Source organism: Mustela putorius, unplaced genomic scaffold (genome assembly GCF_011764305.1).
Source record: "Mustela putorius furo isolate JIRA1106 unplaced genomic scaffold, ASM1176430v1.1 tig00000561_pilon_pilon_pilon, whole genome shotgun sequence".
Lineage (NCBI taxonomy): Eukaryota > Metazoa > Chordata > Mammalia > Carnivora > Mustelidae > Mustela > Mustela putorius.
Window position 1 is genome coordinate 998,822 of NW_025421415.1, and position 23,565 is coordinate 1,022,386.

Genomic DNA, 23,565 nt, shown 5'->3' on the forward strand with positions numbered 1-23,565 from the left:
CCAGCGGTTACTCTGCTGATACAGAACACTTCCATCACGTCGGAGAGTTCTGTTGGACAACCTAAAGGTGTCTATTTCTCACCAATCCTCCGTCTTGCCCTCAGTGTGTGCATAATCCAAGCCCAAACTCTTCCACTTCCTAAAGCAGATTTGCAAAGTGGTAATCCCCAGTTTTACAACTGGTAACACCGAGAAATCGTCTGACCTCGACGTGCTACGAAAGAAAGGGTAATAAAAGCCCCAAAGCCTTCCACCCAAGTCCCGCCAGCAAGTGGGCGGCGAAAGACAACCCACCCAGACGCAGACGAGGAAGGAGAGGCAAAGGGGCGGAGCCGAGCGCAGCGCGTTCGGGGCGGGCGCCGTCACGAGGCCGGGGCGGGGCCACGAGAGGCAGGCCCGTGGGTGGAGGGGGGAAGCAGGGCGGCCGGCGCGCCAGCACTGCCGTGCGTGCTCACGTGACAGGTCCGCGAGGCCCCGCTCGCGCAGTCGTCTGGACGAGCGAAGATGGCGGCCGAGAGGGAGCCTCCTCCGCTGGGGGACGCGAAGCCCACCGACTTTGAGGAGCTGGAGGACGGAGAAGACCTGTTCACCAGCACTGTGTCCACCCTCGAGGTGAGACCGCGTCGCCGTGGGTGCTGCGTTCCGCTACTGCCGCGCGTCTCACCTTTAGGTGCCTTTCCCCTGCCGGGACTTGTCCCTCCCCACCCCCCCGGGTTTGCAGGGACCTGCTCGGGGCGACACCTGTGACGCGGGTCCCACCTCAGGTACCTGTCAGCGGGCTGGAGCTTGGCCTGGACGGCTAGGCTTCCTCGGGAGACCAGCCCGCGGGCCGGGGGTTGACCAGATCCTCTCTGGGGGGGCAGGGACCGGCCCGAGCATCTCAGCGCCCTTTCCCGGCTCAGCTGGCCTCCCTCCGTGTCACTTGCATCTCTTCTCCAGACCAGAAATGGGCTTGCCCAGAGTCCTGGTAAACCTCACCCCCCTCCCGACGACCTCCGCACCCGCTTCGAAGAGGTGCTTGCTTTCCCCTTCCCAAGGGAGGGTGTGCCCCTGAAAGGAGAGAGCAGTGAACTGAGTGTTGAGTGGCCCTGGCGGTCCAGGGAGCGTGTGGATGCACTTTTCCCAGTTACGACCCTTCGTGGACTGCCGGTTCCCCTTGAGGGAGGTGCCTCAGTATTCGACTGTTAAATGCATTTAACCGGTTTTGTCTTCTTTAGTTCCTAGACTTTTTAAGAATAAGAGTGTTAAAAAAAAAAATGAGTGTTTATAAAATATTAAGTTGAAGGGAGGGTGTAGTCCAGGAAAGTGCTGGTTGGTTGTTGGTTTTTTTGTTGGTTTTGTTCTGTTCTGTGTTAAAGTTATCTCGGAGAAGTAAAAACAGATCCTCACTCCCTTTTTCCTCTTTTCTCGCATGGTCAGCGGTCTCTGAAGTTGAGTGTTCCTGTTTTTGTCAAAGGAAACACTGTTAACTGTATTGGCCTCCTAGATGCATTTCGGGTTTGAATTGCTTTGCATTTGGTGAGGGCGCCCACACCTCATAGCCCAGTTTTATGCGTGTATGTGTATTAAAATGTATGCAGATTACCCAGAAGATTGTTTACCTTGGGCTGTATTTCCTTATAAAGTGCTTTTTAGTATGCATTTTTGGGGGCTTGTGCAGCTAGACACTGAATCAATTGGAAATTACAGTAAAAGACCTTTTATTTGAAAATCATTTACTGGGAACTTACGGGAACCACTTTCCACAGTGACCATACACTGCAAATTGTGTATACAGATTCTCAGTCAGACCCCACCTCCCCTCAGATTATGTGCTTCTTGGGGCTAGGGATAGTACCTTGATCATCTTTGTGTTCCTTCCAGTCCTGAATATTTCCATTTGGTAAATATTTGCTGGATTCATTGTCAAAACATCATCTCCTAACAATTAGTAAAAATTGTCTTGCGTAACAGATTAACCTTTTGGGTTTAGTATCTATTTAGCCCTTTATACTTACTGTATAACTATCTTAAAATGTAATGAGAGTTAGTGTCTGTCCAGGATCCTAAGATCTGTATTTCCTTGAGGGCTGCAGAGGTTTTCCGCCAGCTAGGATCAAAACAAACTATTGACCTAGAGTAAACTTGACACTGTGAACAGTAAGCATTCTGTTTAATTGAGGCTTTTAGGAGTTGAGTAAAAGGAACTATAATCTACCTCCCAATTGGTTGGGTCTTTTTAATAGGGTCTTTGCCTTTATTTATTTATTTTTTTTCCCAATAAGAGTCTGCAGAACTTTTGAGTATGAATCAATTTATCTTGGTTAGTACACAGTGGAAGTTGTAAATTTGATTTTGATAGATCATCTAAACCCTGTTTGTTATAGATTCATTCAGGTTATTAACTTTAAGGTAGTATAACTGAGATTTATAAATTCAGAATGTTTTTTGCTTTCCAAACTCTTACAGGAAGGATATATAGCACTGTTTTTTAGTTTACCAAAAGTGCTGTAAGAGAATTTTCTTTTTCAGTAACTCCACTTTTGTTTTTTAGAAGTGCTTCTCAAACCTCCTGTGTTGGAGAAACCAGGGGATTCTTGTTTGAAATGCAGATGCCCCTAGATCAGTGCTTTTCAGAGTTTATACATAAGTTACCTAGGGATCTTGTTAAAGTGCAAATTATGATTCTGTAGAGCTGGGAAAAGTCTGTTATTATGCATTTCTAACAGACTCCTCATGACATTGCTTCTGGTCCACAGACAGTAATAAATTCCCAAGCCCCAGATAATTCTGATGTAGATCATCTGCTTTGAATAGTTATTATCTAAGCTGTAAATTGAAAGACATATAAATTAATGTCTTTAATTAAAGAAAAAGTAAGTCCGAGTTTTAAAAATTATACATTTATGTAGAAACTTTTTCCTTTGAGGACATTTGGAGGGGAAAAAAATCAATTGAAATCCATATAGGTGAAATAAGATAATAGACATTTTCAGTGTCATCATTGTTAGGCTTGTAATGACCGTACAACTTAGTGTATATTTTTAATATAGTATTAGACTTCTTTCATTTCATAATTAAGAACAGTCACATAAAGCCAAATTCAGTGAATGAAACATATTTAAAACTCTTAGTGTTTGTTATTGTTGTGACTATGAAACAAAAAGTAGGCAGAGCTGGCATAGGGGGCTGGGAAGAGAAAGAGAAGGAGAAAGAATCTAGTGAAACTTGTTCTTTTTGGTACCTGAGAGGCAAGGCTTTAATATTTAAGAATACTGCTTTTTCCTTAAATGATACAGCCCTAAGCTTAAAAGGTACTTGCCCTAGAGCAGTATGGAGTAGTAAGATCACACCTTAAAGAAAATAATAAAGGGGTGTCCGGGTGGCTCAGTTACTTAAGTGTCTTCCTTTGGCTCAGGTCTTGATCCCAGGGTCCTGGATAACGCTGCTCAGGAGGGAGTCTGTCTCTCCCTCTGTTCATTCCCCCCCCTCGTAGAGCGTGCACATGCTCTCTCATGCGTGCTCTCTCAAATAAATAAAATCTTTAATACAAAAATAAAGTTGGGAAATTTATATTATATGCCTTGTTCTCTATCTTAAACAGCTGTATTGAGGTATAATCTACATACCATGCAATTCATTCATTTAATGTGTACAATTTAATGGTTTTCTAGTACAGTCACAGATATGTGCACCCATCACCACAGTTAGTTTTAGAACATTTTCGTCATCTCAAAATGAAACCCCGTACTTTTTAACTATGACCCCCATCCCCATTCCCCAAGCCTCTCTGTCCCAACCTTCAACAACCACTAACTAACTTTCTGTCTCTGTGGACTTCCCTGTTCTGGACTTTGTATGAATGAAATCATATAATATGTGGTTTTTCATGATTGGCTTCTTTCACTTAGCATAATGTTTTCAAAGTCCTTTTTATAGAATGGGATGGAATAATATTTCATTGCGTGGCTGTACCACATTTTGTTTATCCGTTCATCAATTGTTGGACATGTGGATTGTTTCTACATTTTGGCTGCTTTGAGTAATGCTGCAGTAAAAGTTTGTGTACAAGTAGAACTACTGGGTCCTATAGTAACTGTACTACATTTAATCATTTGAATAACAGCCAGACTGGTTTCCCAAAAAAGTGGCCACACTGTTTTACATTTCTACCAGCCATGTGCAAGGGTACCAGTTTCTTCATACCCTCATCAACACCTGTTAATATGACTTTTTTTGGTTCTGTTCATCATAACGAATATGAAGTGGTATCTTAGTGTGGTTTTGATTGCATTTTTTTGATAACTAAAGATATTGCACGTCCTTTCATATGCTTTTTGGCCATTTGTATATCTTCTTTGGAGGTGTGTCTATTCAGATTCTTTGCTTATTTTTTACGTGAGTGGTTTATTAATGAGTTATAAGAATTCTTTATATATTCTAGATACATTCCTTATTACATGCATGATTCATAGATATTTTCTCCCATTCTCTGGGTTTCTTTTCATGTTCTTTTTTTTTTTTTTTTTTTTTTAAGATTTTATTTATTTATTTGACAGAGAGAGACCACAAGTAGGCAGAGAGGCAGGCAGAGAGAGAGAGGAGGAAGCAGGCTCCCTGCTGAGCAGAAAGCCCGATGCGGGACTGGATCCCAGGACCTTGAGATCATGACCTGAGCCGAAGGCAGCGGCATAACCCACTGAGCCACCCAGGCGCCCCTCTTTTCATGTTCTTGATGGTGCCCTTAACAATTTTAAAAATCATTTAGCAAGGTCCAGATTATTTTTAAAATTTTGTTTCTGATGCTTTCATTGTCATGTTTAAGAATCCCCTGCCAAATCCAAGGTCATGAAGATTTACGTGTATGTGTTCTAAAGAGAATTTTTTTATTTGGCTCTTACTTTTGGGTCTTTGATCATTTGAGTTAGTTTTTGTGTATGGCATGAAGTAGGGTCCACCTTTACTCTTTTGCACGTGGCAGTTCAGTTGTCCGAGCACCATTTGTTGAAAAAACTATCCTTTCCCCATTTGAGTGGTTTTGGCACCATTGTTGAAAATCGCTTGACCATAGATGTTCATACCTGGTTCTCATACTAACCTCCAATACAAGGGTCAGTTGAAGTTAAGATGAGGACCACAGTTTGGTCAGTTGTGTCATATGATAGAGATTATAGAGCATTTCATATTCAGTATCTAGATGGTCTTAAAATTCTATAGTGCTCAGAAGACATCTTTTCTCTACTGTGCTCAGAAGACATCTTACTTCATTGACTCCAGCAAATACCTGGGTATTTACTCTCTGCGGTACCATTTAGGTGATAATCGTAGTGCAAATATCAGCGAATTATTGCAAATCTTGGAGGACAAAAAATCTCTAGTGGAGAAGAAAGAGGTGTACGGAAAACTCATACAGGTGTGATTATATGGTGTGAAAATGCATTTGTTTTCAGTGGAAGTACCAATGAAACATTGGGGAGATTCTAATTCCTTTCAGTGTTTCTGATACATAATAGATGAACAGTAAATGCATCTCTTGGCTGGGAGAAGCTCACTGAAGAGGTAATATTTAAGAGAGAACTTGAAGGGGTGATGTAGTTTCAAAGTGGGAGAATAGCAAGTCTCACTCGAGGGTCAGTCCATTTTCTAGGAAACCATAAAAAGTTGTGTGAGTGGCTGAATATGGGGCGTTATATGTTTACTATGGGTGAGATTGTGAAGGGCTTTGGAATTTGTTACGTATGTTGGTGAGATCTATGAAAGATTTTGATGGCTGTTACCATGATCACCTGGGAAGATAAACGTGCTAGCAGTCTGAGAGGTGATTTTGAGTGGAAGGTATTACTGGTAGGTTGATGAGTTGGAGACTATTTTAAGCCTGAAGTTAAAGACCTCAAGAAGGAAAGCACAAATAATAAAGGAGAAAAGGAAATTGATGGAACAGTAGCTAAAAAGTTAGACATCTAAAGACATCATTTATGTCTCCCTCTCTTGAGGTGATTCTTAGACAAAGGAATTTTAAGTTTCATTTCACTGAGGGTTATATTAAACCAATGAGGAGGACGCCAAGCAGTTAGAAATGCTGGATGAGCTAGAAATGTTGATTTAGGAATCTCATGAATTTGTTGAATCATTACATTAAATCAGATTGTGGACATCTAGTCCCTGCCCTAGGGAGTATAGGAAAGGAGTCTGTAATAAACAGCTGTGTGAACAGACACCTGCAATACCAGGTGACACATGTGTAATTGAAATGCGCACATGGCACAAAAATGGTATGGAAGACTGGAGAGACTTAATTGCATAGAAATGATCTTTGATATCCTGAACTTGGGTGAAATTATGAGGAGAGAATAAGTTGAGTAAGACAAGGGACTGTTGATGAAGAGCTACTAAATTAGTATGTACTGTGCTTTTGCAATAGGTAGTAATAGTGCATAAGTTGTTTTCTTAATTCTGTTTTCTGATCTCTGGGTGGGCCTCCAACTTTAAATGTACTCATTTTTTTGAAAATTCCAATGTGAGTTACATCTGTTTCAGAGAAATATTTTATGATCAGGTGTTTAAAGGAGGTGTGCACTGAAAATTACTAAAAATTTTTTGAAGCAGTAGCATTCTAGTTGACCACTTGCCCTTAAAAACCATTAAATTTGAGGATTTTAGAATGAACTATTTTTGTGCCTCTAAAAAATGTTATTAAATGAAGTTGCTTGAGATAGAGTTACTTTTCTGTAGACTTTTTTCTTAAAAAGAATAAAATTGGCCTTTAGTGTAATTTTACAAGTACCCACTTTCCTACGAAATGAAATTGTGTTTTTTGGTTTTGTTTTGGGTTTTTTTGATTTTTGTTTTTGTTTTTTCCCCTCCTGTGATGGTAGTTTTTACTTGGGGCAAAATTAACCTCAATTTAGTAAAATTCACCTTAATCAAGATACAAAATACTTCTATCACCTAAAAAAATTCTCTCACATGGTTAACACTTCCCATTCCTAATCACTGGCAACCACTGTTCAGTTAGATGGAATCATACAGTGTGAAACTTTCTGAGTCTAGCTTCTTTAATTTAGCCTAAAGTATCTGAGACTCAGCTATTGTTTCCTGTTATCAATAGTTCATTACTTTTTTATTGCTGAATTTAGTATTCCATTGTAAGTGTACCACAGTTGTTTGTTGTTGAAGGACTGTTCTGTTGTTTCCAGCTTCAAGCATTAATGAGTAAAGCCAATATAAACATTTTTGTGCAGGTTTTTGTATGAACACAGTTTTCATTTCTTGTGGGTGAATATTTGGAAGTAGGATTGTTGGGTTGTATGGTAAGTACGTTTGAATTTGTAAGAAACTGCTATACTTGTGCCAGAATGATTTGCAATAGGTGAAGTCACTTGCTTTTAGTCCCATAAGTTAATGGCTGTAGTAATAATACAACTCAAGAACATATCCATTAGAACACTGTTGTCCAAGTCTGAGAATCGTTAATCTGTGGTTTTATTTTATACAAAGTATGATGCTTCAATACAAAAGCATGTCACTCTATTTCCTGGTATCGTAAAAGTTATTTTAAAGATTTTTATTTATTTATTTATTTGACAGACAGATCACAAGTAGGCAGAGAGGCAGGCAGAGAGAGAGAGGAGGAAGCAGGCTCCCTGCTGAGCAGAGAGCCCGATGCAGGACTCAATCCCAGGACCCTGAGATCATGACCTGAGCCACCTAGGCACCCCGTAAAAGTTATTTTAATACAGAAATTTTACCCTTATCCAGAGTCATACTTTGTATGTATTATTGAACGTTTGAATATTGAAAGCTTGCCCCAGGGAACCTTTTGTGCATCTAGATTTGTTTTAGTCTCTGGTCAGGTTTCTATCCATTCCATCTTTGAAATCTAATGAAATTATAAAAGATCCAAGGAAGGAAGGGAAAGAAAGCAAAGAAAGAAACTGCCAGACTCTTCCAAATCAGATGTATTATTACATTCCCATAGCAATGAATGAGAATACTAGTTGACATCCTGTGTGCACTTGTTAGTGTCATTTTTGATTTTAGGTAGTGGTAAGCTTTAGGGGGGGATTACATTGTCTTGTAAGAAGTGATTGTTAAACTGTCAAGAATTTGGAAACCGGTTATTAAACATAGCCATTGTTAAAAATAAGTTCCACAAACATATTTAAATGAATTATATTAAAAATGAAGGTGGGTCGCCTGAGTGGCTCAGTTAGTTAAACAGCTGACTATTGATTTTGGCTCAGGTCATGATATCCAGGGTCTTGGGATCAAGCTCAGTGTCAGGCTCTGCACTCAGTGGGGAGTCGGCTTCAAGATTCTCTCTGCTTCTGCCCCTCCCTTCACTCACTGTCTCACTCTCTCTAAATAAATAACGTTGAAGTCTTCTCTCTCAAAAACATGGTCTCTCTCTCTCTCCCTCTCTCAACATTTACCAGCACACCAATGATTTTTAGCCCTCTCACAGGTTTGTAGTGTTAACTCATTATAGTTTTAATATACATTCTGTAATGATGAGTGATGTTGAGGTCTTCATGTGCATATTCACTGTCTGAAAATCATCTTTGGTGATGTCCTTTCACATCTGTTGCCTGTTCAAAAAGTTGGATCTCCTTATTGAGTTTTAAGAATTCCTCATGTATTCTTAGTACAGATCCTTTGCCAGATGTATGTTTTGCAGATATGCTTACCCAAACTGTGGCTTGTCTTTTTATGCTGTTAATACCACCTTTACAGACAGAAAGTTTGTTACTAGATGAAGTGCAAGTTACCCTTTGGTTGTTGATCGTATGTTAGATTTCACTTGTAAAATTCTTTCTTAATGCTAACCCAAGGTTACAAAGGTTTTATGTTTTCTTCTAGAAGCTTTATTAATTTTAGCTTTTACATTTAGGCCTAGGATTCAGTTAATTTACATGTGCATTCAAGTTATGTTTTTTTGCATATAGATATCCAGTTGTTCCAGCCCAATTATTGAAAAATAGTCACCCCGTTAAGGTTTGTTTTATGGATCAAAATCTGGTCTTTGTGGTAAATATTATGTTTGCACTCCAGAAGGTTATATAGAGTCAGATGTGGATGGGTGGAATGTTCTGTAAATGTTATTTCAAGTTGTTTCGTTGTATTTTTCAATTTTTTCAGTATTGTCAATGAATCTCATATGCTTTATGGCAAGTTATGCTAGAATTGAAAAGTTTCTTGATGAGCTGTCTTTGAGCCTTTTTAAAGGTTTTGATTTATTTTGATCTTTTTTAAAGATCAGTTGAGCATATATATGTGTATACATCTGTTTCTGGACTCCATTCTGTTTCACTGATCTACTGACTCTTTACCAGTTGTATGCTGTCTTACTGTAACTGAGTCTTGAAATTAGTAGGGAGTCCATTGACTTTTTTTCTTCTCAAAATTGCTTTCCCATTTCTACTTCTTTTGCCTTTCCATGTAAGTTTAGAATCAATTTATTGAAGTTTAGAATCAACTTATTCTACCAAAACTTCCACCTCATATTTTGATTTGGTATTGTGATGAGTCCATAGATTAGTCTGTGGGGAATTAACATATTAACAGTATTGCGCCATTAAGTCATAGGTTTACTATTTTTTTAAAAAAGATTTTATTTATTTATTTGACAGAGGGAGACACACAGCCAGAGAGGAAACACAAGCGGGGGGGGGGGGTGCAGAGGGAGAGAGAGAAGCAGGTATCCCGCAGAGCAGGGAGCCTGATGCAGGGTTCGATCCCACTCAGATCATGACCTGAGCCAAAGGCACAGACCTAACAACTGAGCCACCCAGGCGCCCCTAAGCCATAGGTTTACTATTTCTTTCCATTTTTCCTTGTTTACTTGATTTTTTTCATCTGTGTTTCAGCATACCAATCTAGCACATACTTAGTTAGTTCATATTTATGGCTTCTTTTTACATTTGTTTGTTGGTGGTATATTGACCCCGTATCCAGCAACTGTACTAAACGCTCATTAGTTCTAGTAGGTTTTTTGGAGAGTCCGTGAGATTTTCATGTATTTAATCCTATTGTTTGTGGTTTGGAGTTTTATTTCTTTGTTTCCTGTATGCCTTAATGTAGTAGCTAAGACCATCAGTATAATATTGGATAGGAGTGGTAGAAGTGGTTCCATTTTCTTCCTTTTTATGAACTTAGGAGGGAAATATTCTCTCTACATATGATGTTATCTGTTAAGTTCTTTTTATTTTTAAAGGTTTTATTTTTAAATAATCTCTTCACCCAACATGGGACTTGAACTCAAAACTGAGATTCAGTGTCCCATGTTCTACCAACTGAGACAGCAAGGTGTCCCTTAGGTTTTTTTGTTTTGTTTTAGTTTGGTTTGGGTTTTGTTTTTGTTTTTGTAGATGTCCTCCAACAGGTTAAAGAAGTTCTATTCTTAGTTTTCTGGTATTTTGTATTCATGAATGGAGGCTGGTAGATACTAGATTCTTTTTCTGTTTATTAAGATGATTGTGTAGTTTTCTTAATGATAACATGGATTATATTGCTTGATTTGAAACACTAAATAAACCTTGACTTCCTGGGATAAGCCCATGACAGTCATAAATGTACTTCTTTTCCTTTCTATATGTTGCTGCATTCAGTTTGTTAGTATTTCGTTTAGGCTTCTATGTCTGTTACAGTAGATATTTGTGTAGTATTTTCTTTTATGTGTAATATCCTTGATTTTGGTACTGGAAATAACTGGTTTCATTAAGGGAATTGGAGAGTGTTCATTCCTCTTCTGTGTACTGGAAGAGGTTGAATGGAATTAGTCTTACTGTCTTCTTTAAAGGTTGATAGGACTCACTAGTGAAATCATCTGAGCACGTACTTTTGTTTTTAGAAGACTTTTAACTTCAAATTCATTATCTTTAATAGATACAAGGTGATTTCTTGTTGAACTTCTGTAGTATGGGTTTTTCAAGTAATTTGCCCATTCAGTCTAAGTTGTGAAGTTTATGGGCATAAAGTTTTTCATGATACTCTTTTTTATCCTGTGACCATGTTTGTGGGGTCTGTGGGTGTTTTCCCTGCCTTTTCACTCCTGGCATTGTCAATGTATGTCTCTGCTTACTTATTTATTCATTTATTTTAGTCTCTCTAGAGAATATCTTGGGATCTTTTCAAAGAATCCACTTTTGCTTGATTTTTTTCTCTTGTTTGTGGAGGCTTAAATCATTGATTTGAAAGTTCGTGTTTTTTTTTTTTTTTTTTTTTTTTTTTGCTTGTTTTGTTTTGTTTTTGAGTATTAGCTATATATTTCTTTGTAAGCACAGCTTTAGCTGTATCCCACGAATTTTAGTGCTGTGTTTGTTTTCATTCAATTTAAACTACACTCTGGTTTCCCTTCTGACGTTCTGTTTGACCTGTGGGTTATTTAGAAATGTGTTAATTTCCAAAATTTGGGGATTTTCTCAATATGTCTCTGTTATTTCTACTCAAATTTGATTATGGTTAGAAAATGTTTTGTGATTTTGGTACTTTTAAATGTGTTAACATTTGTCTCATGGCCCAGAATATGGTCTCTTATGGTGAATATTTTGTATGTTTTTGAAATGAATGTATATAATCTGATGTTATTTTTGAAGTGTTGTATAAATGTTAAGTCAAGTTGGTTAAAAGTTTTTCCAGGTCTGCTCTATCTTGCCTTGCTACCTGTCTATTTTTTTTTTTTTTTTTTTTTTTTTTTTAAGATTTTATTTATTTGTCAGATTGAGAGAGAGAACACACAAGCAGGCAGGGTGGCAGGCAGAGTCAGAGAGAGAAGCAGGCTCCCCGCTGAGCAAGGAGCCCAATGTGGGACTCAATCCCAGGACCCTGGAATCATGATCTGAGCCTAAGACAGTGGCTTAACCAGCTGAGTCACCCAGGCATCACGTTACCTGTCTATTCTATCAATTATTGAGAGAAGAGTGATGAAGTTTCCAAATATAATTGTTGATTTTTGTTATTTAATTACTTTTAGTTCAGTTTCATCTTCATATTGAAGCTCTGTTGTTAGACACAGACTTAACATTGTTATGATTTCTTCATAAATTGGTGATGCTTTTATCATATGATGTCTCTCTTCATTGCTGATAATACTCGTTACTGGAAGTTTATCTGATAATTATGTAGCACTCCATCTCTTTTTTGATTGTTTGCATGACATAGTTTTTCCATTCTTTTACTGTTAACTATCTATGTCTTTAAAGTATGTATTTTGTAGGCAGCATATTGTTCTGTATTGCTATCTTTATATCTAATCTAGCTATGTCTGCCCTCTAATTGGTGTGTTTAATGTAATTATTGGTGTAACTGGATTAGATCTATCATTTTATTTGTTTTCTGTTTTTCCCGTTTCCCCTTTTCTTCCTTCTTTTGTATTAATGTCTGTGTTTAATTTATCTACTGGATTTTTTTGCTTTATCTTCCCTTCCTCTTATAAATATCTATATACTTACATATATTTGTTTATAACATATTTAACTATATTTTAATATATATTTATATATGTATGTGGTTACTGTAGGGATTATAAGATACATACCTAATAATTTATCATCTAATTAGAGTTAAAATTATACTTTACAAATAAAATGTAGATCCTTATAACTATTTACCTCACCTTCCTCTATGTTTTTAGTTTTCACATATATCTCCATACATTGAAAACCTTACCAGACAGTGTTGTAATTATTGGTTTCTTAGTCATACATGTTTTCAATAATGTAAGAGAAGAAAAATGGTCTATTATATTTCTCCAGTTAGTTAATTCTTTTTGTGATTCTCACTGTATTCCTGAAGACCCAAATTTATGTTAACTCTTATCATGTATCTTCAGGCTAAGATTGTCTTTTGGTCCCCACTATTTTTTTTTTTAAACAGCTGGCCTAGTGATGATAGGGCCCTATAGTATTCTTTCATTTGAGAATATCTTTATTCCATCTTTGTTCCTGGAAGATATTTTTGCTGGATATAGGAATTACGTTGACTATTTTTTTTTTAACCTTATAGAGATACTGTGCCACTGTTGTCATCTATAATTTCTCATGAGAAATACAGTCTTTGTAATTGTTTCCCTGAATGTGATTTTTTTTTTCTTTATTAGCTACTTTAAGTTTTTTATTTTTACTCTTTGTTTTTTCAGCTGCTTTTTATGATGTGGCTGGATAGGATTTTGTTTGAAGTCTCAAATCTGTAAATTTAGGTATTTGGGACTTTTAAAAAATTTTATTTGACAGATCACAAGTAGGTGGAGGGGCAGGCAGAGAGCGAGGGGGAAGCAGGCTCTCCGCTGAGCAGAGAGCTCGATGGGATGCAGGACTCGATCCAGGACCCTGGGATTATAACCTGAGCTGAAGGCAAAAGGCTTAACCAGCCACCCAGGTGCCCCAAGGGACTTTTAGCTATCATTTATAGAAATATTTTTGTGTACTTCTACTCCAGGAGTCTTTTGAGGTCAGTGTTAGACTTTTTAAAATTATCTCACACTTCCTGCCTTTGTTTTCCCTCTATTATTCAGATTGGATATTTTCTAATGATTTTTCTTCAAGTTCACTGACTTTTTCTGTTAGGAATTATAGAGTCTGAAATTGTATGTTCCTTCTAAGCTAACAAATTAACTTGGAAGACTTGATTAAGCGCTTTCACTTAAAACATAGCAAGCAGCATGAGTATCATGTTTGTGATAATTTCCCCTATCTCTTTCTTGATGGGGTGGTGTGATAGGAATAGGAGTGGGGAGATTAATATTGCGTCTGCCTTTGGTCTGTGTTGCAGCTATAGAACTTGAGCTTAGGGAACCCAGATCATTAAAAGAGGCAATAAGTGTGCCTATTCTTTGCTCCAGAGGAAACATTGTCTTTATTAGAATGGACACCAAACAAATGAAGTCTTTGGGAAAGAGACATTGACCTCTGTTTTCTAAGGCTATTTCCTAGAAACATGGCTTTCTGTCAGAGTTGTACCTGCCTTCACTGGGCACATACTCTTACTCAGCTTGAGGTCAGTCTTAGGGAAAAGCAGTGAAAGAAAGGAGAGAAGATACTAATGAGGATTTCTGTCCCCCTTCTTCACATTTGTATGTAGGTCCTCTTTTCCTGGTTCAGCTTGCCAGAAAAGTAGATTTTCTCTTGGGATTTTAGCTGTCAGTGCTGTCATCATTGCAGGTTTCGTGAATCTAGCCACTGAATTTAGCCTCAGGGAAGAGCCAGGAAAGAAAATGGGGTAGGAAGAAGAAGAAAAGAAATTTTTCCACTAACATTCTCTTGGTAGCAGGGGCCTTGTGTTATAATTAAAAGATAAAGATTTTTCTCAGAGTGATTGCTGCACACACTACTAGTCTAGTTCTACAGTTGGAGCCATTCTCAGGAAATGCTGAAAGAGATTAAAGAAGGGGGGAGAATCATAAAATTAACCCTCACATTTTGTCTCCTTACCCAATCTATCTGCCGTTATTTAATTTAAGTCTTTGTTTTTTGTATTCTGTTCAGATCTTTTAGTGCTAATCAGTGGGAGAGAAAGGTATGATATACCACCACCAAATGCCGGCAAAAGGAACTCTCATTCACTGCTGGTGGGAATGCAAAATGGTACAGCTAGTTTGGCAGACAGATTGGCAGTTTCTTATAGCTTAACTCTTACATAGTCTGCTAATCACTCACTCTCTTTAGTATTTATCCAGAGAAGCTGAAAATTCATGTACACACAAAAAACAGCACACGATGTTTACAGCAGCTTTATTCAAAACTACCAAAACTTGGAAGCAACCAAGATGTCCTTCCATAGGTTAATGGGTAAGTAAACTGGTGCTTCAAGTCAGTGGAATGTTCTTCAGCACTAAAAAATGAAATGTGTTATCTAGCCATGAAAAGACACAGAAAACTCAAATGTGTATTACTAGTTAAAGCACCCAGTCTAAAAACATTACTTATCATAAGATTCCAACTATATGATATTCTGGAAAATGCAAAACTGTGAAGACAGTAAAAAAAAAAAAAATCAGTAAGTTAGAAGGGAAGGAGGGATGAATTAGCAGAGCACACATGATTTCTGGACAGTGAAACTACCTCGTGTAATAGCACGAGGGTGGATACACATCATGTCATTACACACGTTTCCAAACTCACAGCACATAAAACACCATATACTATAAACTTTGGTAATTACAATATGTCATTGTAGACTCATATATTGTAACAAATATACCATACCACTCAGGTGGAGGAAGTTGGCAATGAGAGATTTTTGAGCGTTCTAATGTGTATAGATACACTATTGTGAGGTGTTGTGGAACCTTTTTAATTTGCATTTTCCCTGATGATAAATGCTGTGGGGCATCTTTTCACTTTTATTCCAGTCTGTGGCTTTTTAAAATTTTCTTGACAATATTTTTCGCAGAAAATTTTAATTTTAATAAAGTTTATCAATTCTTTCTTTAATGGAGTGTGCCTTTGTTAATGTATCTAAAAACTGCCAAATCCAGGGTCATCTAGATTTTTCTCCTGTTACCGTCTAGGGATTTTAAACTTTTGTGTTCAATTTTTAGGTATGTAATCCACTTTGAGTTGATTTCTGTGAAGGGTATAAAGTCTCTGTGCAGATTCATATTTTCGCATGTAAGTGTCTAGTTAGGCCAACACTTTATGCTGAAGAGACTCTTTTTTTCTCTATTGTGCTCTTTGTTTATTTGTCAGAGATCTGTTGACTGTATTTATATGGGTCCATTTGGGGGCTTTTCTATTCGATTCATCTATATTTTCACCAGTACCACATTATGTTGATTACTATAAGGCTGAAGTCAAGTAGCTTCAGTCCTCCAATTTTATTCTTTTTCCTCAGTGTTCTTTTGGCTATTCTGGGTCTTTTGCCTCTCTGAATAAACTTTAGAATTTTATTGATATCCACAAAATAATTTTCTGGAATTATCAAAATTCCATCATCAAATGCATCAGATCTCTATATCAAGTTGGGAAGAACTGACATCTTGAGAGTATTTAGTCTTCCTATTCATGAACATGCAGTATCTCTCCATTTATTTAACTCATTGAGTTCATTCATCAGAGTTTTTTCTCATGTAGATCTTACATATATTTTCTTAGATTATACCTAAGTATTTCATTTTTGGGGGTGCCAATGTAAATGTTACTGTTTTGAACTTGAAATTCTGTTTTCATTGATGCTGTGTAGGAAAGTGATTAACTTTCTGTGTACTAATTTTGTATGCTTTTACACTGCTGTAAGTGCTTAGTAGTTCTGGGAGGATTTTTGTTTGGATTTTCTACTTAGACACTGATATAATTTCTGAACAAAGGCAGTTTTATTTTTTCCTCCCCAATTTGTATACCTTTATTTTCCTTTTCTTGTCTTACAACATTGGGTAGAACTTTCAGTACAGTGTTGAAAAGCAGTGGTGAGGGTTGATGTCCCTGTTTTATTCCTGATCTTAGTGGGAAAGTGTCTAGTTTCTAACCATTAACTTTGATGTAGGGGATGCCTGACTGGTTCAGTGCATAGAGCATGTGACTCTTGATCTCAGGCTTGTGAGTTCAGGCCCCACACTGAGCATGGAGCTTTTTTTTTTCTTTTTTTTAAAAGATTTCTTTCTCTCTTTATCAGAGAGAGAAATCAGGTACACAAAGCAGCGGAAGTGGCAGGCAGAGGAGAAGCAGGCTCAGGACCCTGATGTGGACTCAGCCCTAGGACTCTGGGATTATGACCTGAGCCTAAGGCAGTCACTTAACCCACTGAGCCACCCAGGCATCCTGAGGAACGTACTTTTAAAAAAAAAAAAAAGTTGATGTAGGTTTTTATAGCTATTCTTTCTTAACTTGATAATGTTTCCCTGTATTTTTAGTTTGGTTAGAGTTTTTATCATGCATGGTTGTTGAAATTACTCTGCTCCATTTTCATGTAGATGTATTATAGGCTATTTCAAATTTTTCAGTATTATAGATAATCTCATTGACAAACTTGGGAACAATTATTAGGCATATTCATAATTATTTTCTTGGAATTCAGTTAACAGATAGTCATTGAGTGTTTGTGGCCCAGAACGGAGTAAAAAATTAGTAAACAAAAGATAGTCTCGGGGCACCTGGGTGGCTCAGTGGGTTAAAGCCTCTGCCTTCGGCTCAGGTCTTGATCCCAGGGTTCTGGGATCAAGCCCCGCATTGGGCTCTCTGCTCAGCGGGGAGCCTGCTTCCTCCTCTCTCTCTCTGCCTGCCTCTCCGCCTACTTATGATTTCTGTCTGTCGAATAAATAAATAAAATCTAAAAAAAAAAAAAAAAAGATAGTCTCCTTTCCTTATAGAGTTTATAATTTATAAACAGTTAATAATTACAGTGTGGTAAGAGAAATTATGATAGGGGAAGTAGCTCTAATGTGGGAGCATGTAGGCCATTCTCGTAACCAGACTCAGCTAGAGGTGAGGTTGAGGTTGTCAAGATCTTCCAGAAGAAAAATGTATAAGCTTAGTTATTTTTAAATTTCTTCAAGTGAAATTACTATGGTAAATTAGGAGGCCCACCTTTGTGAGAGTTGGAGACTGTAAGAATGAGGCTCCAAAGAGAAAAAACAAACACCTTTCCTTTAAATTCTATAAAGAATTGAAACTGGAGTGGGTGGCTCAGGTGGTTGAGTGTTGGACTTGGTTTCAGCTTGGGTGTGATCTCCCAGTTGTGAGTTTGAGCCCCACATCGGGCTCTGTGCTCCGCATGAAGTCTGCTTCAAATTCTCTCCCACTTGTACTCTTCTCTCTCTCCCAAATAAATACATAAAATCTTTTTGTTTCAAAAAAAAAAAAAATTGAAACTTTTTGAAAGGTGTTGAGAGGGGCCTGGGTGGTTCAGTTGGTTAAGTGTCTGCCTTCAGCTCAGGTTATGATGTCCTGGGATCAAGCCCTGCATTGGGCTCCCTGCTCGCCGGGAAGCCTACTTCTCCCTCTCCCAACTCCCCCTGCCTGTGTTCCCTCTCTGGCTGTCTCTCTGTCAAATAAATAAAGAAACTATTTTTAAAAAGAGAGAGAGAGAGAGCTATTAAGAAATGTCATTATGCCATAGGGGATAGATTACTTAAAAAGCTTATGAGAAAATCTTAAGAATTAGGAATGACTTCAAAAGAGTATCCTACAGGGCACCTGGGTGGCTCAGTGGGTTAAGTCTCTGCCTTCCGCTCAGGTCATGATCTCAGGGTCTTGGGATCGAGGCCCGCATCGGGCTCTCTGCTCAGTGGGGAGCCTGCTTCCATCTCTCTGCCTACTTGTGACCTCTCTCTCTCTCAAATAAATAAATAAAATCTTAAAAAAAAAAAAAAGAGTATCCTACAAAAAGTTTACTAATCACAAAAAGAAAGATTGATTATTTACTTTAGTAAAATTAAGAATTTCTGTTCATCTAAGTCCACTATTAAGACAGTGGGTTGGGGATGGGCAGCTGGCTGCCTCAGTCAGTGGAGCATGGGACTCTTAATCTCAGGGTTGTAGATTCAAGCCTTACATTGGGCATAGAGATTACTTAAAATTAAAAGTTTTAATTAAAAAAAAAAAAAGTTGAGGGGCGCCTGGGTGGCTCAGTGGGTTAAAGCCTCTCTGCCTTTGGCTCAGGTAATGATTGCAGGGTCCTGCGATCGAGCCCCACATCAGGCTTTCTGCTCAGCGGGGAGCCTGCTTCCTCCTCTCTCTCTCTGCCTGCCTCTCTGCCTACTTGTGATCTCTTTCTCTCTCTGTCAAATAAATAAAAAATAAAACCTTTAAAAAAAAAAAGTTGAAACACAAGCCACTGATTGGGAGAAATTACATATCTCGCAAAGAACTTGGCTCCAGAATACATAAATAATTTGTACAAGTCACTAAGAACTCTAGCAAAATGGGCAAAATACTTGATCAGACTTTTCACAAAAGATGCTTATCAAGGGGTGCCTGGGTGACTTAGCTGGTGAAATGTCCAACTTTTAGTTTTGGCTCAGTTCGTGATCTCAGGGCTGTGGCATTGAGCCCTGCATCAGGCTCTGTGCTCCATGGAGTCTGCTTAAGATCCTCTATCCCTTGCCCCCTCTATCTATATGCATGTGTGATCTCTCTCTAAATAAATGAATAAAACCTTTTTTTAAAAAGGTGATAGTGGGGCACCTTGGTGGCTCAGTGGTTTAGCCTCTGCCTTCGACTCAGGTCATGACTCCCGCATTCTGGGTTCCAGCCCCATATCAGGCTTTCTGCTCAGCAGGGAACCTGCTTCCTCCTCTTTCTGCCTGCCTCTCTGCCTACTTGTGATCTCTATCTGTCAAATAAATAAATAAAATCTTTAAAAAATAATAAATAAAAAAGGGGGGGATAGTTAATCTTTCGGCCATTTGCCATGAGAAATTGTTGAGCATCGTTGTTTGGCAGGGAAATACAGATTGAAACCACTAGATACTCTAAAGTGTACCACCATAATGTCTAAACTGGAAAAGATGGAATATTTTCAAAATGTTGGCAAGGATGTGGAGCAATTGGTATTTTCATATGTTGTTGGTAGGAGTGTAAATATGCAGCCACTTTAGAAGATTGTTTAGTGATATCTTCTAAAGCAAAAATGTTCACCTACCCTGTCATCTAGTTTTTCTACTCATACATACCAAACACAAATTTGTTCACATGTTTATTAAAAGATACATATAATAGGAAGTTTATACAGTGTTGCTGATAGTGGTACAAAACTCAAATAGCCATCAATAATAGAATGGATCGATTGAAGTATATTTACACAATGGAATATTGTGCAGCCACAAGAATATGTGATACATTAGTACACACAACAGTATGGACGTATCTTAAATATATAACATTAAGAACAAAAACAAAATGTATTCTGTATGATTCTACTTTTATGAAGAACAGAAACAGGGAAAACTGATGCATGCTGATAGAAGCTTTGGTGGAGAGAGGATAAAGAATTAGAGTAGAGTTTCTGGGGTTGATGATAATGTTCTTCTGGATCTGGATGCTGGTTACACAGGCATGTTTGGTTTCCGACAAAATTATTATCTTCAAAGGGATGACTGAAAAAGATTTTTTTACTCTTAAGTGACTTTTGTTAAGAAGGAAAATTAATAAAAATGTGGTTTTGGTTTATTCTTACCTTTAGAGGAGATACTATGAGTGGCTGTTCTTGTTCTTTTTTCCCCTTTTTATTAAAAAAAAATCATATAAAAATCCCTAGCTGTATGCTTTTGACATACACACTGTCATTTTTATATGATTTTTTTTTTTAAGGATTGGTTTTAACTATTAGAAGAAAACTATAATAGGAGCGCCTGGGTGGCTCAGTGGGTTAAAGCCTCTGTCTTCGGCTCAGGTCATGATCCCGAGGTCCTGGGATCGAGCCCTGCATCAGGCTTTCTGCTCTGCTCGGCAGAGAGCCTGCTTCCTCCTCTCTCTCTCCCTGCCTCTCTGCCTACTTGTGATCTCTCTTTGTCAGATAAATAAATAAAATCTTAAAAAAAAAAAAATGAAAGAAAAAGAAAACTATAATAAAGCTAAAAGATTCATAGTCTCGTTCTCTTATGTTGGTCATTACACTTTAAAGTTAAGAAGTACAAAAAACAGCCCGAAAGTTCAGTTGAAATGTTAATGTTGGGGAGGAGGGCATTTTTCTTAGTTTTAAACCATGGAAATTTTATAATAGTTTAGTGTTAATTCAACTACTGTTAAACTTTTCAGTTATAGTAAAGGAATACTTTGAACTTCTTATACCTGCAACATGTTTTCAAGATCTGATTTTTTTTTTTTTACTTTTATAAAATAATCAGTGTTATTTTATATGGCTGTAAAGCATTAAATTTTTGTTAATTATAACAACATGACAAAATTATTATCTTCAAAGGGATGACTGAAAAAGATTTTTTTACTCTTAAGTGACTTTTGTTAAGAAGGAAAATTAATAAAAATGTGGTTTTGGTTTATTCTTACCTTTAGAGGAGATACTATGAGTGGCTGTTCTTGTTCTTTTTTCCCCTTTTTATTAAAAGAATTTTCTATTTCTATAATGTATAGAGATGTAATTATAATAGTTAAACATACTAATCCATCATCTGTTACTGTTCTTTTAACAGTCGAGTCCATCATCTCCAGAACCAGCCAGTTTTAATGCAGAAGATGTCAGTACAAACTCTAATGGCCCGAAACCTGCAGCGGTGGTGCTAGATGATGACAGAGAAGACCTTTTTGCCGGTAATTGTGAACATCTTTATTTTTTTAGGAATAGTACACTCTATTCTGTTACAAGATATTTCCCAAAGTAAAACTGAAATTTTGTGTAAGGTGTGAGTGGTAGCTCTTCTTAGCAACTTGGAAGGACAGGAGATTTCCAGTTAGATCACTATGAAAAATATAAACTGTTGAGAGAAGGAAACCCGTGATCCTTTTTGGTTCTAAGCATTTGAAAATAAGTCACATATTATAATTCCATGTTTTGATCAGTACTTACTTTCAAAAAACTAGTGGTTGTGGCATTCATATTTTGAGTAATACCAGGGATTGTAATCTTATTCCTTACAGGTGTCACAAGCAAAATTAAGCTCTGGATTTTTAAATCTGTTAAAATGTCTTTGTTTTAATACAATACTTCAGTATTTATGACCTGTTGTATTTGACTTACTTTTGTGTGAGTAAATTGATGGTTGAGGAATTTATTTTCCTGGGAAGGACTTGGTGTAGTCCTACCTTTTAAAAAAAAAAAAAAAGCATTCTCTTCAAGACAATTACATCTACTTTAACATTAAAACTTAGGTAAAAATTGTTGTTTGGATATTGAAACAAATCTTTTTAGAATTAATGACTCAAAAAATTAAAGTAGTAAATCCTTGTCTGCTTAACAACTTAATTTACCTGAACTGGTTTTCACTGCGTTAAAATTCAGTAGTATGTCTTCAGCTTTTATGGTAGTTGCATATTTGAACCATTCTCTATTTTTTGTATAAATGTGTTTGAAGATATGATTCTCTATCACAAAAGTCCATGTGAGTTCCTGCTTGATTCATTTTATGAGAAGTTTTTACTACAGATGAATTCATGTATTTCACCTTGTCAGAAAAATTAAAATACTGTACAAATACTAATTGTATTTCCCATTTATTTTTTAGTTAGTAGTTACCTAACGACTTATAGTTTAACCAAAGTTATTAAATTCATTTTTGTTTTCTTTTATGGACTTTTTCCCAGGCAGCCCTTAAAAGTTTTTTTATGGCATTTATGTGTTAAACTAAAAGACAACCTGAGTCCTTTCTCTCCTGAGTGGGTACTAATCTAAAATTGTGTACAATCCTATGATAGTATAGAGTAATACGTAGAAGTTTCAGATTATCTATTTCATAAAAGACCCTTTTATCTTGAAGTCTCAGAATTAATATATAAGGAGTATCCTAAAGCTAACAACAGAATGTTGTGAGTGTTTTGTTGTTGATTTCAGTAGCATGCACAAATGTTCAGTTTGCCAAGTGAGTACTATACAAAGATATTTGCCCACTTGGCTTGATTAGAAAAGTCTTCATGTTTTACTCTACCTAGCAGTCTATACTAAATACTGTCATTCAGTTATGGTCAGTTAGTATTTGCTTTAACAAGTGGAGGGGGGCGGTGCGCTTGGTGGCTCAGTGGGTTAAAGCCTCTGGCTTCGGCTCAGGTCATGATCCTAGGGTCCTGGGATCAAGTCCCACATCGGGCTCTCTGCTCAGTGAGGAGCCTGCTTCCCCCTCTCTCTTTGCCTGCCTTTCTGCCTCCTTGTGATCTCTGTCTGTCAAATGAAGAAATAAAATCTTGTAAAAGGGGGGGCGGTTTGCATGGGTGACTCAGTCAGTTAAGCATCCAGCTCTTGGTTTTGATTCAGGTCACAGTCATGATCTCAGGGTCATGAGATTGTACCCCCCATCGGACTCTACACTCAGCAGGGAGTCTACTTGAAGATTTTCTCCCTCTCTCTGCTATTCCTCCCACTCAAGCTCACACTCACTCTCTCACAAATAAATAAAATCTTTAAAAAAAAAAAAAAAGAGAAAAAATAAAATTATTAAAAAATAAACATAGTCATCTGTTTCAGTTTCCTTTGCTGTCTACAAACATAGAAACTTGCTGGGGGTGGGGGGCGGGGGGACTCCATCTTACAACCCTGAGATCATGACCTGAGCTGAAATCAACAGTCAGATGCTTAACCGACAGAGCTACCCAAGCACCTTTTATGCTTGATCTTTTATATTAAACCCAGGTGCATTTCAAAATGACATCTTTAGTAGTTCTAAGACCTAATCTGGTCACTTGTATGTGAATGGATTAATACTACACTTGCCTCTTATTTTAATGCCTTTAAGCAGTTGTATCATTCATCCTCCTGTGGAAGAGTAGGATTCTTAGAAACCAAAATAAAGAGTAGCATATGTTATCAGAAATGGTGAAGACTAATTTTCAGGTAATGAGGACATGTACTTAATTTATTTCCCCTGTATTAGAGGAGAGAATATCAATATCCTCTAAGGATCTAGCCATTTTGGTTTTAAAACCATGAAGAGATTAGATAGAGTATTGGTACATTAGATAGAGTATAGGTAGCATTTCAGAAACTCTTTTG

General features: G+C 37.4%; 1 protein-coding gene across 1 annotated transcript in view; it reads left to right on the forward strand.

Moving 5' to 3' along the window:
* Positions 1–422: 422 nt before the first annotated feature.
* The window catches only part of SNX2 (sorting nexin 2), a 56,095-nt gene continuing 32,952 nt past the window's right edge, over positions 423–23,565 (forward strand). Inside the window, 2 exon segments of the mRNA XM_004761355.3 lie at positions 423–612; positions 21,059–21,176. Coding sequence (XP_004761412.2) covers positions 505–612; positions 21,059–21,176 — 226 coding nt within the window. The 5' untranslated portion in view covers positions 423–504.